The sequence below is a fragment of the Ovis canadensis genome, chromosome 20 (genome assembly GCF_042477335.2).
Source record: "Ovis canadensis isolate MfBH-ARS-UI-01 breed Bighorn chromosome 20, ARS-UI_OviCan_v2, whole genome shotgun sequence".
NCBI classification, from domain to species: Eukaryota; Metazoa; Chordata; class Mammalia; order Artiodactyla; family Bovidae; genus Ovis; species Ovis canadensis.
The window spans coordinates 21,326,239-21,339,547 of NC_091264.1; the positions used below are offsets into that span (position 1 = coordinate 21,326,239).

Sequence of the window (13,309 nt, forward strand, 5' to 3'; positions counted from 1 at the left end):
TTGCAATTTACTCTTAATCATACTTTGAAATACTTGCATGTGAATCTCCACATTGGTGAATTTGTTAAAGACAAGGCACGTGCATGTTTCATTGACTCGTACCACTGGCAATATTTTGGAATGAAGAGAAAATATAATAATTTTTATGGTCAAAAAGAAAAAATTAAATAAAACACTGTTTTATCAGTGGAAAGTAGTGTCATCTCCATTCTTCAGACCACAACAGTGATCCCAGATGATTATTTTGTGAGGTTCCTCAGTTTTAGCATACAAATATTTCTCTGTTTTAATCCACTGTGTAATGCAACTTTTAGGAATGAAGAAGTTCATTCACATATGCACTTTGATTAGAGTACATCCCAGAAACTAGGACAAAAACAAATATTAACCCTGCACCAGTCCTCAAGATATTTCCATTTTGGTGGAGTAGACAGACAATCACATAACTAATTGCTAAGTAACATAACTATGAAATACTAAGTACCATAACTAATCATGATATACTAAGCTTGACTATAGAGACAAGCACAAATACCGTGGATGCAAACAAGAACGGGACATTGATTCTACCTAGAAGTCAAGAAAACGTCTCAGGGAAGATGAAGTTTTGACCTACTTCTTTGACATGGAAGTTGGTGGGATAACCACTGGTGTGAGAGGAATCATCACCCAGCTAAGTGGAAGCAAAGAGGGCCTGGTGCATGTGGGGAGCAGATAGCGGTCAGTTTATGAGGAACATGGGCAGGTGGGGAATGGGTAGGTTGGTTGGACATGAGTCCAAAAAGCAGTAGATCAGAACCAAGCCATGAAGGACCTGTACGTCATGGTAAGAATGTTGAACTGTATTCTACAGATAATTGGAAATCGCTGAAGCTTCAAACAGTCTGAAAGTGAGAATGTCTGGGTGACACTGATAAGATGGAGTAAAATTCTCCCAGAATTTTAACATGACAAACTGGAATCCAGGGGAATCTTTTTCCCACCATGACTATTTCCATTTCAAGTATTTTGTGGAGTAAGGCAAAGGATGAATAAAATAAGCTAATACCACCAAAAGGTCAATGAAAAAAGGTTTGCTTTAGCTTTTATCTGTCAACTATGTATATATGTATGTGTGTATAGGCTTTCCTGGTGGCTCAGCCAGCAAAGAATCCACCTGAAATGCAGGAAATGCAGATTCAATCCCTGGGTCAGGGAAATCCCCTAGAGAAAGAAATGGCAGCCCGCTCCAGTATTCTTGCACGGAGAATCCCATGGAAAGATGAGCCTGGCAGGATCACAGAAGAGTCCATGGGGTTGCAAAGGAGCCAGATCCAACTTAGCAACTAAACCACCATTTACTTTATATACACATATATACATGTGTGTTATATAATAAACAGAATTCTAAAACTCTATTCCATTCTATACATCTGTGTCTCTTTTGCTGTCTCGCATAGAGGGTTATCATTACCATCTTTCTAAATTCCATATATATGTGTTAGTATACTGTATTGGAATGGACTTTTAGTCTCTGTGGGAGAGGGAGAGGGTGGGATGATTTGGGAGAATGGCATTGAAACATGTATACTATCAGGTAAGAAACGAATCGCCAGTCTATGTTCGATACAGGATACAGGATGCTTGGGGCTGGTGCGTGGGGATGATCCAGAGAGATGATATGGGGTGGGAGGTGGGAGGGGCGGTTCAGGATTGGGAACTCATGTACACCCATGGCTGATTCATGGCAATGTATGGCAAAATCAATACAGTATTGTAAAGCAAAATAAAGTAAAAATAAAAATTAAAAAATAAATAAATAAAACTCTATTCCCAAGGAAATTTTAAAATTTAAGGCAATCATTTGCACAGATAATATTACAAAGATCAAAAATTATACCCAAATTGGAAGTCGTTAATAAACACTTCAATAATATCAAAAATTATATCTGAAAGTATAGTATTATTTTAGAATATACTTGTTTATAAATAGTTTTATTAACAGTAGTATATATTTTTGAGAAAGCTAACCACTAAGAAGTTTTGCAATTCTGACTTACATTGGAAGAGACCCTATACGGAGGAGAACACTGGTAGATCCTATTGGATTTCTCAATGCTGTTGGGACATGGTGTGGTGGCATGCCGTTTTCCCCGTCCATCAGACCTACTTGCCATGGCGCAGCCATTGTTGGTAGCATTTTGGTCCTTGAAAAGTGGATAGCATGCATGGGATACCAGTCTATGAGGAGTAAGCAAAGAAGTAAATGTAATACTTAGGAAATGCAGTAATGACCTATCTCCGTACGGTTTTACTGATTTACATATTTGTAAATCTTTCTGGCTACTTACATATAAGTTTCAGGACACTGAACAGAGTCGTTCAATCATATGAACCCTTTCCCTGCCCCATTCCTATATCTTTGTTATAGTTTTTTTCATGGTAAGGCATTTTATTTTAAATATAGCAGGGTGTACTTGCCAATCCCAAACTCCCAATCTATCCCTCCCTCTAACCCTTGCCCTCTGGTAACCATAATTTTTTTCTCTAAGCCTGTGAGTCTGTTCTGTTTTATAAATAAGCTTATTTGTATCAATTTTTTTTAGGTTCTAAAACCTTGTTCAAATCCATTCTAATAAAGACATTTATCTACCAAATAGAATTTTGTGAAGATGAAAAGCAATGATTAATAAAATAACTCCTTAAGTCTTCATTTATAACTATAATATAAAAAGCCAAATAGATAGCCAAAGGAAATTTGCCGTATGACTCAGAGAACTCGAACCGGAGCTGGGGAGGGAAGAAGGAGGGAGTTTCAAGAGGGACATATGTATACCTATGGCTGATTCATATTAATGTTTGGCAGAAACCAACACAATACTGTGAAGCAATTATCCTTCAATTAAAAACAGATAAGTTAAAAAAGCGAAATTTAATATGAAAAAGAACAGGTTTTATCACATTCAGATGGAGTATTCTGATAAATTATATGTTTTAGAATTAAGTATTTTTATATTTTTATTGTTATAAATACCTTCTCATAGGACTTCAATTATTATGTGCTTATAATTCATGATCCTTCAAGAGAAATTGTATATACTACTACAGTATTGACGTTAATAAGATAGAAAGTTATCAGATATATACATTATACAAATGATAAAAGAATTTTGGTTTCTGATTTTGAAACTGAACATAGAAAAATACAAATTATTTGGATCCAAATCTAACACAATTCATTGAGTATGGAAGCAGACGATAAGGAAAATAAAACAGTGAATTTATTTCATGGATAGTTGATGTTCAGCTGGCCATAGAATTATAGTCCTAGGATTGCCTCAAGGAAATTCAACAGTGTGAAAAAAGTGAGAGAATCTGAGTAAGAAGCATGATGAAAGCTAAGCTACTTTCACAAAAGGTACCAGTGGATTACTTGGGGATAATAAGTACTATGGATTGAGGTGTATCACCCTAAATTCATGACTTTAAGCTCTAATCACCAATGCAATGGCATTTAGAGATGGGAACTTAGAAAGATAATTAGCTTCTTTTTGTGTGCGGTAATATAACTTTATTTAAACCAGTAGTGAAAATATTCACATTCTTGAAAAATATACTAGGCTGGAAACAAACCATGATTATCAGATCATCCATGAGCAAGGTAAGATTATGGACAAAATTTTCAGAAAGAAAGCATATAATTCACAATATATATATGAATTAGCACTTTCTTTCCAGAAAATGTTTCCTTATGCTAACTTTTCACATCTCCCTACAAAACTTCTGCTCCATATAAGTTTAGTTATTCTTTATTCATTCACTTTTCTCTCCTTTTCAAACATTTGTGAGCTTTACTTTTCAACCATAGATTTATCTTTCTGTATACAGATTATCTATATTATCTCTCTATATAGATATATAGTTATATCAGTATAGATAGATAATTAGCTTTAAATTAAGTCATGAGGGTGGGACCCTCATGCTGAGATTAGGACCCTGATAAGAGGAACAGAGATGTCTCCCTCTGTGAGTGGGGACTCAGTAAGAAGGCAAGCCAAGAGGAGGGGTCTCACCAGAAAGTGATTTGACTTTGAGCACCTTGATTGTGAACTTAGCTTCCAGAAATTAAAACTCTGTGGTTTAGGCCAGAGTTTATGGTGTTTTGGTATGTTAACCTGAGCAGACTAATACAAGGAGATTTAATTGGCCTTCAATGTTGTTATATTTTTAAGCTCCTAAAGGGCTTTAACTTTTATTATAGTAAAATAATACAAACAGAAGCTGACTGGGCACTATTAAATCAGGAAGGTATTAGCCAAAGTTGCCCATTCTAATCACCATCTTATTAGCAAAGCATTAGATACAAATTTTAAAGAACTTTATAAATACATAACACCCAGTCTCTTATAGCACACCCAGAAATGCATACATCTCAATTAAAAGATACTTTATTGCTAAAAAAATATTAACCATCTGAGCCTTTAGTGGGTCATAACTTTTTGCAATAGGAATATCAAGTCACCATGGTGGTGGTTTAGTCGCTAAGTCATGTCCAACTCTTGTGACCCTACGGACTGTAGCCCGCCAGGCTCCTCTGTCCAGAGCACTCAGTGGATGAGGAAAGAACACGTGGGCAGCACATACATCAACTATTAGTTATCAGCTGCTATTTCCTTTGCCAAATAACTCAGCTTTTAAGTAGATCTTATAGTAAACACAGGGTGCTGCATGGGTATCAGACTACATGAGAGTAAAGAAATGCAACCTGCATCGTCTCATCAGATGGAATTAATGGTGACAATGATGTTGATGAGTTGAGGCAACTATACAGCATGTCTTTATATCATCCCTCTGGGTCTTAGGCTAATCTTCCCCTGGCATCATCTATTAATCTGCCTGGGGAACTCAGAGTCTCAAGATAAGTTCAACTCTACCCCCACTGTGGGACTCTACAACCATTTGGCTCAGAACCACAAGAAGACAGTGCTTACTTGTCTCTATTAATTTAGCTAGAAAAGTATACATTTTTTCAAACAGTTGTTTCTGATAGCTTATAACTTCAGTAGATACCAAACAGAGAATATATTTAAATGAAATTCCTGTGTTTATATAGATGTAGCATATATATTTGTAGAGTTCGGAGAAAATGCAAAATGTTTTTTCCCCTTATTCTAACCCAAGCAGCACTCTTAAGAATCCTAGAGATGCATGTTGGGGAGCTATTTACCCACGTTTTCTCAGGTACCACCAAGCCCTATCAACACTTCCGCTGTTGCATCCATGGCGCTTCTTGGCACAGCAAGAGATCAAATTCTGAGGGGACAGGTTGGCGGTGTATCGACCTTGGGACTGAATTGCTATGCGGTCAGCTGCCACACCTGCCTCAAAGAGAATATTAATTAATATTCTAATGACATATAATATTGCCAAAATTTGCATAGCCCTTTTTGTCTGAATCATTAAACTAGGCTCTGAAACTTAATGGAACTTAAAGGCCAAATGTGATGCATATTCCAACACTCTCAACCATGTCATAATTTCAGTCATAGTTTATGTCCGGTTTTGGCATTGCTGCATTATGTTACCATCTTCAAAGTCTGTTCTAGTTCCTTGTTCTTTTCATGTTCTATATACTTCTGAAGTCTTCATTAAGTAACCTGTCAAGTGAAACACCTTACTAGCAAGAGTCATATCTTGCTTACATTTGTATCACCTGTATTTAAAATGTGTGTTTATGAATATATATAATGAATATATATATTCATTATATAATAAATGTAACTAACCTGAGGCAATCAGAAAAGCTAATCACAGAAATATTCATTGAAAATGTATCCATGTTAATCTGATATAGTGGAGTAAATTAAATTTTGGTTTTAAAATTAATTGAGACTAGCATGAATCTACATTATAAACTATCACTAATTAATACTTATGTATGGAATCTAGAAAGATAGTACAGATGAACCTACTTGCAGGGCAGGAACAGAGACGCAGACATAGAAAACAGACTTGTATATACAGTTAGGAGGAATCAAAGAGTGGGACAAATTGAGAGAGTAGGATTAACGTACGTACACTACCATGAGTGAAATAGATAACTGTGGAAAGATGCTGTGTAACACAGAGAGCTCAGCTCCTTGCTCTGTGATGACCTAGAGGGCTGGGATGCGGGGATGGCTCAAGAGGGAGGCGATACATGTATCGCTGATTCATTTACATGTAGCTGATTCATTCTACGGTACAGCAGAAATCAACAAAATGCTGTAAAGCAACTAAACCCTGATTTTAAAAATTATCAAAAAGCTATATAGCACACTTTTGTGCTTATAATTTTCTTGAAGATCATGTTCCTAATCTCAGTAGATGTAGAATTCACCTTGTTTTATGTATATGCCTACCCTTTGTGACTGGAACATTCTCTTTGTTTGAATAATTCCCTAGCATGGCTGTTGTTAATGTGTGTTCCTTTCCCCAGTACACATTTGTTCACCACCTGCTAGGTGGCAGGCACAAGACTAAGCAGTAGAAAGTGCAACAAAGAACAAAATCAAGTCATCATCCTGACCTCATAGAATGATAGACTGGGGAAACTAATCAACCAGTAGCAGAAAACTATATGTGTGAGCATTTTGATCATGCTGCCATGATAATGTGTGGAGATCACAAGAAAATTGGAGTCAGTGACATTTTGGTACAGACTTTTGTTGTTGTTGGAGACCTGATATAGTCTTCTTCTTAGTCTGGGACTCACTTTTGATTAAAGGAAGCACATTCATAACCTTTTTCTACCTATCCACTTTTCTCAGAAGTTATAGTTTTTACTCATCAAAATTATCTGTGTACTGGAACCCCTCACAATGCTAGTGCAGAATTATTAAACTAGCGCTGAAATAAATTCTTTAAAAATAATGCCTTTGTATATGTATTTCTGTATACGTATTTATAAAACATAATTACAGCACATATGCAATTCTGTAGTGTAATTGCTGGCATATTTTAGATGCTCAGAGTGTGTTGGATCTATAACCTCCTACTTGCTTCTCACTTCCCATGTATTTTGTGCTAGGATATATTTCACAGGAGCAAAAATCATTATACCTCCATCTCTCTGTCTCAAGAAAATAATTCCCTGTTTCATAACAGAAAATAGGAATTCCTGATGCTTTGACTTTCAGTACAAGGGCTCAGAATCAAGTATTCCCGTAACCACTCTCTGGTTCATAAAAGCCTTTCACAAACAATACTGAAGGAGTCAGAACCCTGCCTCTGGGCTCACTTCTGGGACTTCTTGCCTTTCACTTAGGGCAGGTCACTTCTTTTGTTTGTGCCTCTTTTATAAAAGCAAAGGCTTGAAAATGGGGACTTCTTCTTCCCTTCCAGCCCCATGAATCTGTAGATTCCAACCAAAGGATAAGAGCTTTAAATTCTAATGATATTCAACATGTTGCTCTTATTACAGGCATTCCTGAATCTCAGTGAAGGTTTAATCCAAATTCTCTTGAAATACTTAGAAAAGGTCAGAAGATTTAAGAATGACTCAGTTCAACAAATTGTTTTCTGCTCTTTATATGAAAACTTTCACCGAGCTTTACCTCTGAGACTCACACTGCTATTTTTCCTGCTTAATTTATTCCTCTCCAAGTTTGCTCTGCAGCAGGCATCACCCCTACCATTCGGAACTCCTTCGCCTCTTAGCTTCTGACATCTTGCTTAAAGTTTATTTAGCTATATAACCATATTTTTATACGTGTGGATTGTCTTCTTTATCCCATTTTATACTTTTTAGCTTCTTTGAAAGACAGCTTTTCTCATTGTAACCACTGCTATATTGACTATGCAGGATACAAAACTGACATCCGTTAGGCAGAGGACAGATGGACTTAGCCTTGTGCTGAGGCCGTCTATGGGACTGTAATCAATGGACTCCAAAAAAACAGAGCCCAGATCAGCTTAGCAAGTTACTCTCAGTATTTCACAGCAAATATCTTTCCTAAGACATCTTCAGAAATGCTGGTCTAGCTTAAAGTAAAATTATTGCATATCCCTTAGGAGGTGTAATACATTAACCATATAAACATAAAACGGTAAACGATGTATCTGATTAAATCTGTCCCCATCCATTTGAAACAAGGCTCAAAGAGATTCCCATGCCAGAGAATGTTTACCCGGAGGGAATAAGCATTACCATAGAAGTAACAGATGGAGATGCTCCAGGGTGAGCTCAACCAGATGCATCTTTTCTAGAACAAACTGGCTTATTCTATGAAGTGATGGTATTTAGAGAAAGTATCAGCACTCCTCTGTCCTACGAAGTGCCACCCTTCAGAGCCTAGGAAGTTATTCCATGATGCATTCGGTACTTAGTCTGTTTTTAAGGACTCTTGGAATTATTTCCAAGCATAGAGCACAGTTTTATGAAACTGATCTTTGAGAGTCGACAATGTGGTATGAGGTCTAATTGTTATAATACAATCAACACATTTTGAGGATACTTTGGAGGCCAAATCTTGGAATTAACCTGAGTACTGATGTCCTGGCTCGTGAAACTGTATGAAGTTGCTGTAATAGACGTATGTCATCCCTCACACTGCTTTTAATGAACTTTTTTTAAGTCTTTACTGAATTTTTTTACAATATTGCTTCTGTTTTACATTTTAGTATTTTGGCCAAAAGACATGCTGGATCTTAGCTCTCCCACTAAGGATCAAACCCACACCGTTTTCACTGGAAGGCAAAGTCTTAACCACTGAGCCACCAGGAAAGTCCCTCCTTACACTTTTAAAGTAATTTGGAAACTACTCTTGTTAGAAGATCAGTTGTATCACTGTAGAGTCAGAATCTACAAAACTGATTTTATCTAAAATGAAATCCATTATCCATTAATCCACTATCACTAAGTTCTGAAGTCTCTACATCAAATATATTAATTTCATAATTAAATATATTTCTGCAGATCTAATCAAGAGAAGAGAATATAAGAATTATTTGTCTGTATAACATACTTATTAGTATTGCAGATAGTACTATGGGTAAAGAAGAATCTTATACTCTTCTTATGATCTGCCCTTAATTCTCAAAGAACAAACAAATTTTGGCAACTTTTCTCTGTTGCTCTTTTGATCTACTCTCTATTTAAAATTAGTCTGTGATGATACAGACCAATTTCAGAGTAAAAATGGATTTTTATTTAATCTTCAGGCTGCTTTCTCTGGTCAAAGTAAGATTTTATTTTATTGACCAAGTGATAATATTTACATGTTCTAAATTAAAAACCCTTTTAATTACTATCCCAGGGTCTAGAGTAAAAGGGAGAATTTATAAGGAAGTAATTAAAATGACTTTATTACTTGCAGTGGAAAAAGCCCAGGATGCAGCACAATTTTTCTGATCCAAAGGGCCATGGGTCCATCCAGGCCATTTGTAAGATGCAATAAAGAATTCTGGAAGATCAGTCGTTTCAGCTAAAGAAGCCTAAAGAAGAAAAAGAAGCAATGTGTCAGAGTTTTTCCAATTTATCCCAATAACCATTATAAGAAATCCCCATGCCCTGTTATAAAGTTTTTTTTTTTTTATTTTGTACGTTCAGCTGTTCTGAATGACATTTCTTAAATGTATTATCTATGTAACATATCTATTTCACTCTATTTAAAATAGCAATTCAATGTGGGGAATCATAACATAGTACAAAATTGAAAGAATACATAGAATGTGTTTTCTCGGTTACTATATAATGCAATAATTTTGGCCACTGTTTTTGTTGCTATTTGCTGCTATTTGCTGCTATTTAGGTGATGGGATAAAAGTGTCAAATTCTCAAGTAGATTGTGGTAGAGTGTCTGCGTGAAAACTCGAAGAGCAGTGCCATAGAAATCCTAGAAATCTGGGTGGTTTTTGATTCTTATGTCATCAGATTGGCCACACTGCAGAATCTTGGAGTTGGAGCAGAATAAATTTGCTTCTCTGAGTAGATCGTTTCAGAGATATAGACACATTCTCAAAGTCTTTCTACCTGGGACAGAAATATACCTACCTTATACATTTCTCATACCTTCATTATTGGTTAATCAGTGTGCTTTTAGGAATTTATAATATTAAGCTGTCTCATGTTCCAGAAAAAGCTAGATTATCATTGTTATTGCAATTTATCACTTTAGAATTCTAATTTAATAATGGAGCTGTGCTATTTCCCTTCTGCTCTGTGGAAGTAATAAAAGTATAACACATTTTTGCAGGGTTGAGCTATTCAGAATTTGACATCCACTTTCCAAAGTTCGGAGAAGGCAATAGCACCCCATTCCAGTACTCTTGCCTGGAAAATCCCATGGATGGAGGAGCCTGGTGGGCTGCAGTCTGTGGGGTCGCTAAGAGTCTGACAGGACTGAGCAAATTCACTTTCACTTTTCACTTTCATGCATTGGAGAAGGAAATGGCAACCCACTCCAGTGTTCTTGCCTGGAGAATCCCAGGGATGGGGGAGCCTGGTGGGCTGCCGTCTATGGGGTCACACAGAGTCGGACACGACTGAAGTGACTTAGCAGCAGCAGCAGCAGCAGTTCCAAAGTTGGCCAGAGAACTTTGTACATGGGAGGTATGCAGTGAATATCTGATAATAATGAGGAAATACACATCTATCTGATAGACTGCACAACTTTAAGAAAATCATTTCCTCCCCACAAGCACATTGTTATAATAATAGCATTTATTTATTTTTTATGATTTACTGTTTAAAAATAAAAGTATATGAATGTATAATCCTTCTCCATCAGAAAAGGTGATAGAGAAACAACAGGCAAAATACCATATTTTTTGAAAACATATTTACAGTATTTATCACTAAGTCAGATCAATTCATGAAGCTCACCTGTCAGATCTTACAAGACTTTTTACCAATTATTTAATATTGCTTTTCTTTAAAATAAGCCCATAGGACTTGAGACCCAAGAAGCGTGTGTTACCTTGAAATTTTATTTACTTTACGATACCAGACAATCTGATATAATAAACACAGGGCAAATTTTACACCTCATTACTCCATGATTATTGCATTCCTCTATAAAGTAAGAATGTTTTCAAGAGCTAATAAAGAAAAGTAAACACCACAGAATAACAGCTTTTAGGAGTTGGTAATGAAGTCTGACTTCATTAAATGATTTTTTTTCCCTTGGTCAAAGGATAACTTAATAAAGCAAAAAAGTCAAGAGGATCAGCTGACAGAGACAGAAATTCCAAAATGACAGTGACCTAAAGAGGCAAAATTTTAATTTTAAAAAGTTTTACACTATTACAGATGGCATTTTACTTTCATTGTAATGCTGAAAAATTTCAGCCACATTCTGTTTCCAGATTAAGATTAGACAAACTTGAACAGTCTCCCACCTTAATATTTCAATTTTGATTAAAGATTAAATATCCTGTGAATAAATGTAAGAATTAAAAGCATTGGTGAATGCTGGAGAATATTTTACAATAATTGTTGCATTTAATAGAATCAAACTCTCTAAAAGTAAAGGAAACCCAGTCACAAAGCAGACTGAGAACTAACTAATCAAATTCTGGACATTTTGGACAGTGTTACTAAGAGCCCATGTCTGCACAGTATCCACTTGGTGAATCACCCCTTCATGCCCTAGTTGCACTTACTCCCACTTAAATGTGGATAATGAGTGACCCAAGAAGTCAACAGAAAATATTATTCTCTTCTGACCAAGTTCAGGGGCCATGCACACCACGAAATTTCTTCTAAGCTTCTTAATATTGGAGGAGAAAGGGCTAACTTCCAGGTGCTAATGGCAAAATGAATTTTTCATCTTCGATAATATTTGCCCTTCATGCCTGAAATCTGAAAGAGTTTTGTTTTGTTACTTGGCCAGTTTTGGTTTTTATACGGAACTAGTTTCTTGTAAATATCATTAATCAGTGCCCACACTATGGCAGATGGTGCTAGCTCCTCAGGGCTCCTGCTTTGAGTAGGCTTTCCTTCCATTTATAAGGTTTAGTGATAGCAATTTTAGTTCAGTACCTGCAGGTTCAGAAAAATGACTATATTTCTTGGTCTCCCTTGACTTCCAGGTGTGGCCACATTACTAAGCTCTGTCCCATGGAATTTTACCCCTTTTTATTTATCCTTTTATCTTTTTTTTTTTTTGCTTGAACCCAGGACATTGTCAAATGTAGGAAGCATCCCAGCTTCAGAGGTGTGATAATAAAGAAAATGTGCCTCTGGAAATTGATGAGCTGCTCTCTCTTAAGATGACTTTCTCAGAACACTAGTTCTGAGAAATTGTAATAGATAATTACAAGAGGAGCAGCAGATTAATCAAACAGTTCTAAGAAACACCAGCTTCAAAAATTAAATAGTCTTTTTTGTCCTCACTGCAATATTTTTTATAAACTACCTAAGTGCTGAGAGGCTGGAAGAAACAAAAATAATATTTGTGATTCTCAATAATGCGTGACCCAATGCAACGTATTCTACTCTATTTCATTTGATTTAACGTCATTTTTGCTGTGAAGTAGATCAGAGGACTAGTGTTTCATGGAACTCACTTTGGGAAGAATCATCATATAGATTAGATAGTTTCTAACTTGGGGAGTCCATGTAGCCCAGAAGGACCCTAAAAAATCATCTGAAAACAGACCACCACTCGTGTCCTCCACCTGCCTTTTGTCTTTAGAAGTGAAGTGAAAGGCACTCAGTCGTGTGCGACTCTTGTGACCCCATAGACTGTAGCCCACCAGGCTCCTCTGTCCATGGGATTCTCCAGGCAAGAATACTGGAGTGGGTTGCCATTTCCTTCTCCATGTCTTTAGAAATTTAGTTAAAGAATGAGTTTAATTAAAGGAATGAGAAAATGCAAAAAGAAAGGAAAACAGTGAAGCAAGACAAAATAATAATACTTTAGCCATTAAACAAAGTCTAAGGCCTCCTTTAGTTATTTCTCAAGGACTCTAGATAAATATTCAGGTCACATTTTGAGCTGTTTCAAGCTGTTTTGCAGACACTGAAACCCCCACCAGGTGGGAGAAGTTAACTATATGCTGCCGCAAGGACTTAGATCCCAGACCGCTTCCAACCAGAAGGTTAATGATGTGGACTCCCACTTGCCTCACCACCAACCGGTCAGAAGACAGTCCACAAGCTCACGATGCCCTCTTCGACCTGTTGCTGTAAAACTCACTACCCTCTCCAGGTCAGAAACACAGTCTTGAGGGCGCTAGCCCGCTGTGCCCTCTTGCCTGGCAAAGCAATAAAGCTATTCTTTTCTGTCTCACACAAAACTCTCTCTCTGAGTTTCTATTCAGCACCAGTGAACAGAGGCCATATTTC

At 36.6% G+C, this 13,309-nt stretch overlaps 1 protein-coding gene across 4 annotated transcripts in view; it reads right to left on the reverse strand.

Moving 5' to 3' along the window:
• TINAG (tubulointerstitial nephritis antigen) overlaps positions 1–13,309 on the reverse strand; it is a 108,325-nt gene that overhangs the window by 63,024 nt on the left and 31,992 nt on the right. For all 4 annotated transcript variants that reach the window (XR_011251390.1, XM_069564106.1, XM_069564105.1 and 1 more), the window contains exons 5-7: positions 9,330–9,453; positions 5,207–5,357; positions 2,040–2,220 (exon numbers count right to left, since the gene is read on the reverse strand). Coding sequence is in view for 3 of the 4 variants with exons in the window: in XM_069564106.1 (XP_069420207.1) it covers positions 2,040–2,220; positions 5,207–5,357; positions 9,330–9,453 (456 nt within the window). In the remaining variant the exon portion in view is untranslated. The remainder of the gene's footprint in view (positions 1–2,039; positions 2,221–5,206; positions 5,358–9,329; positions 9,454–13,309) is intronic.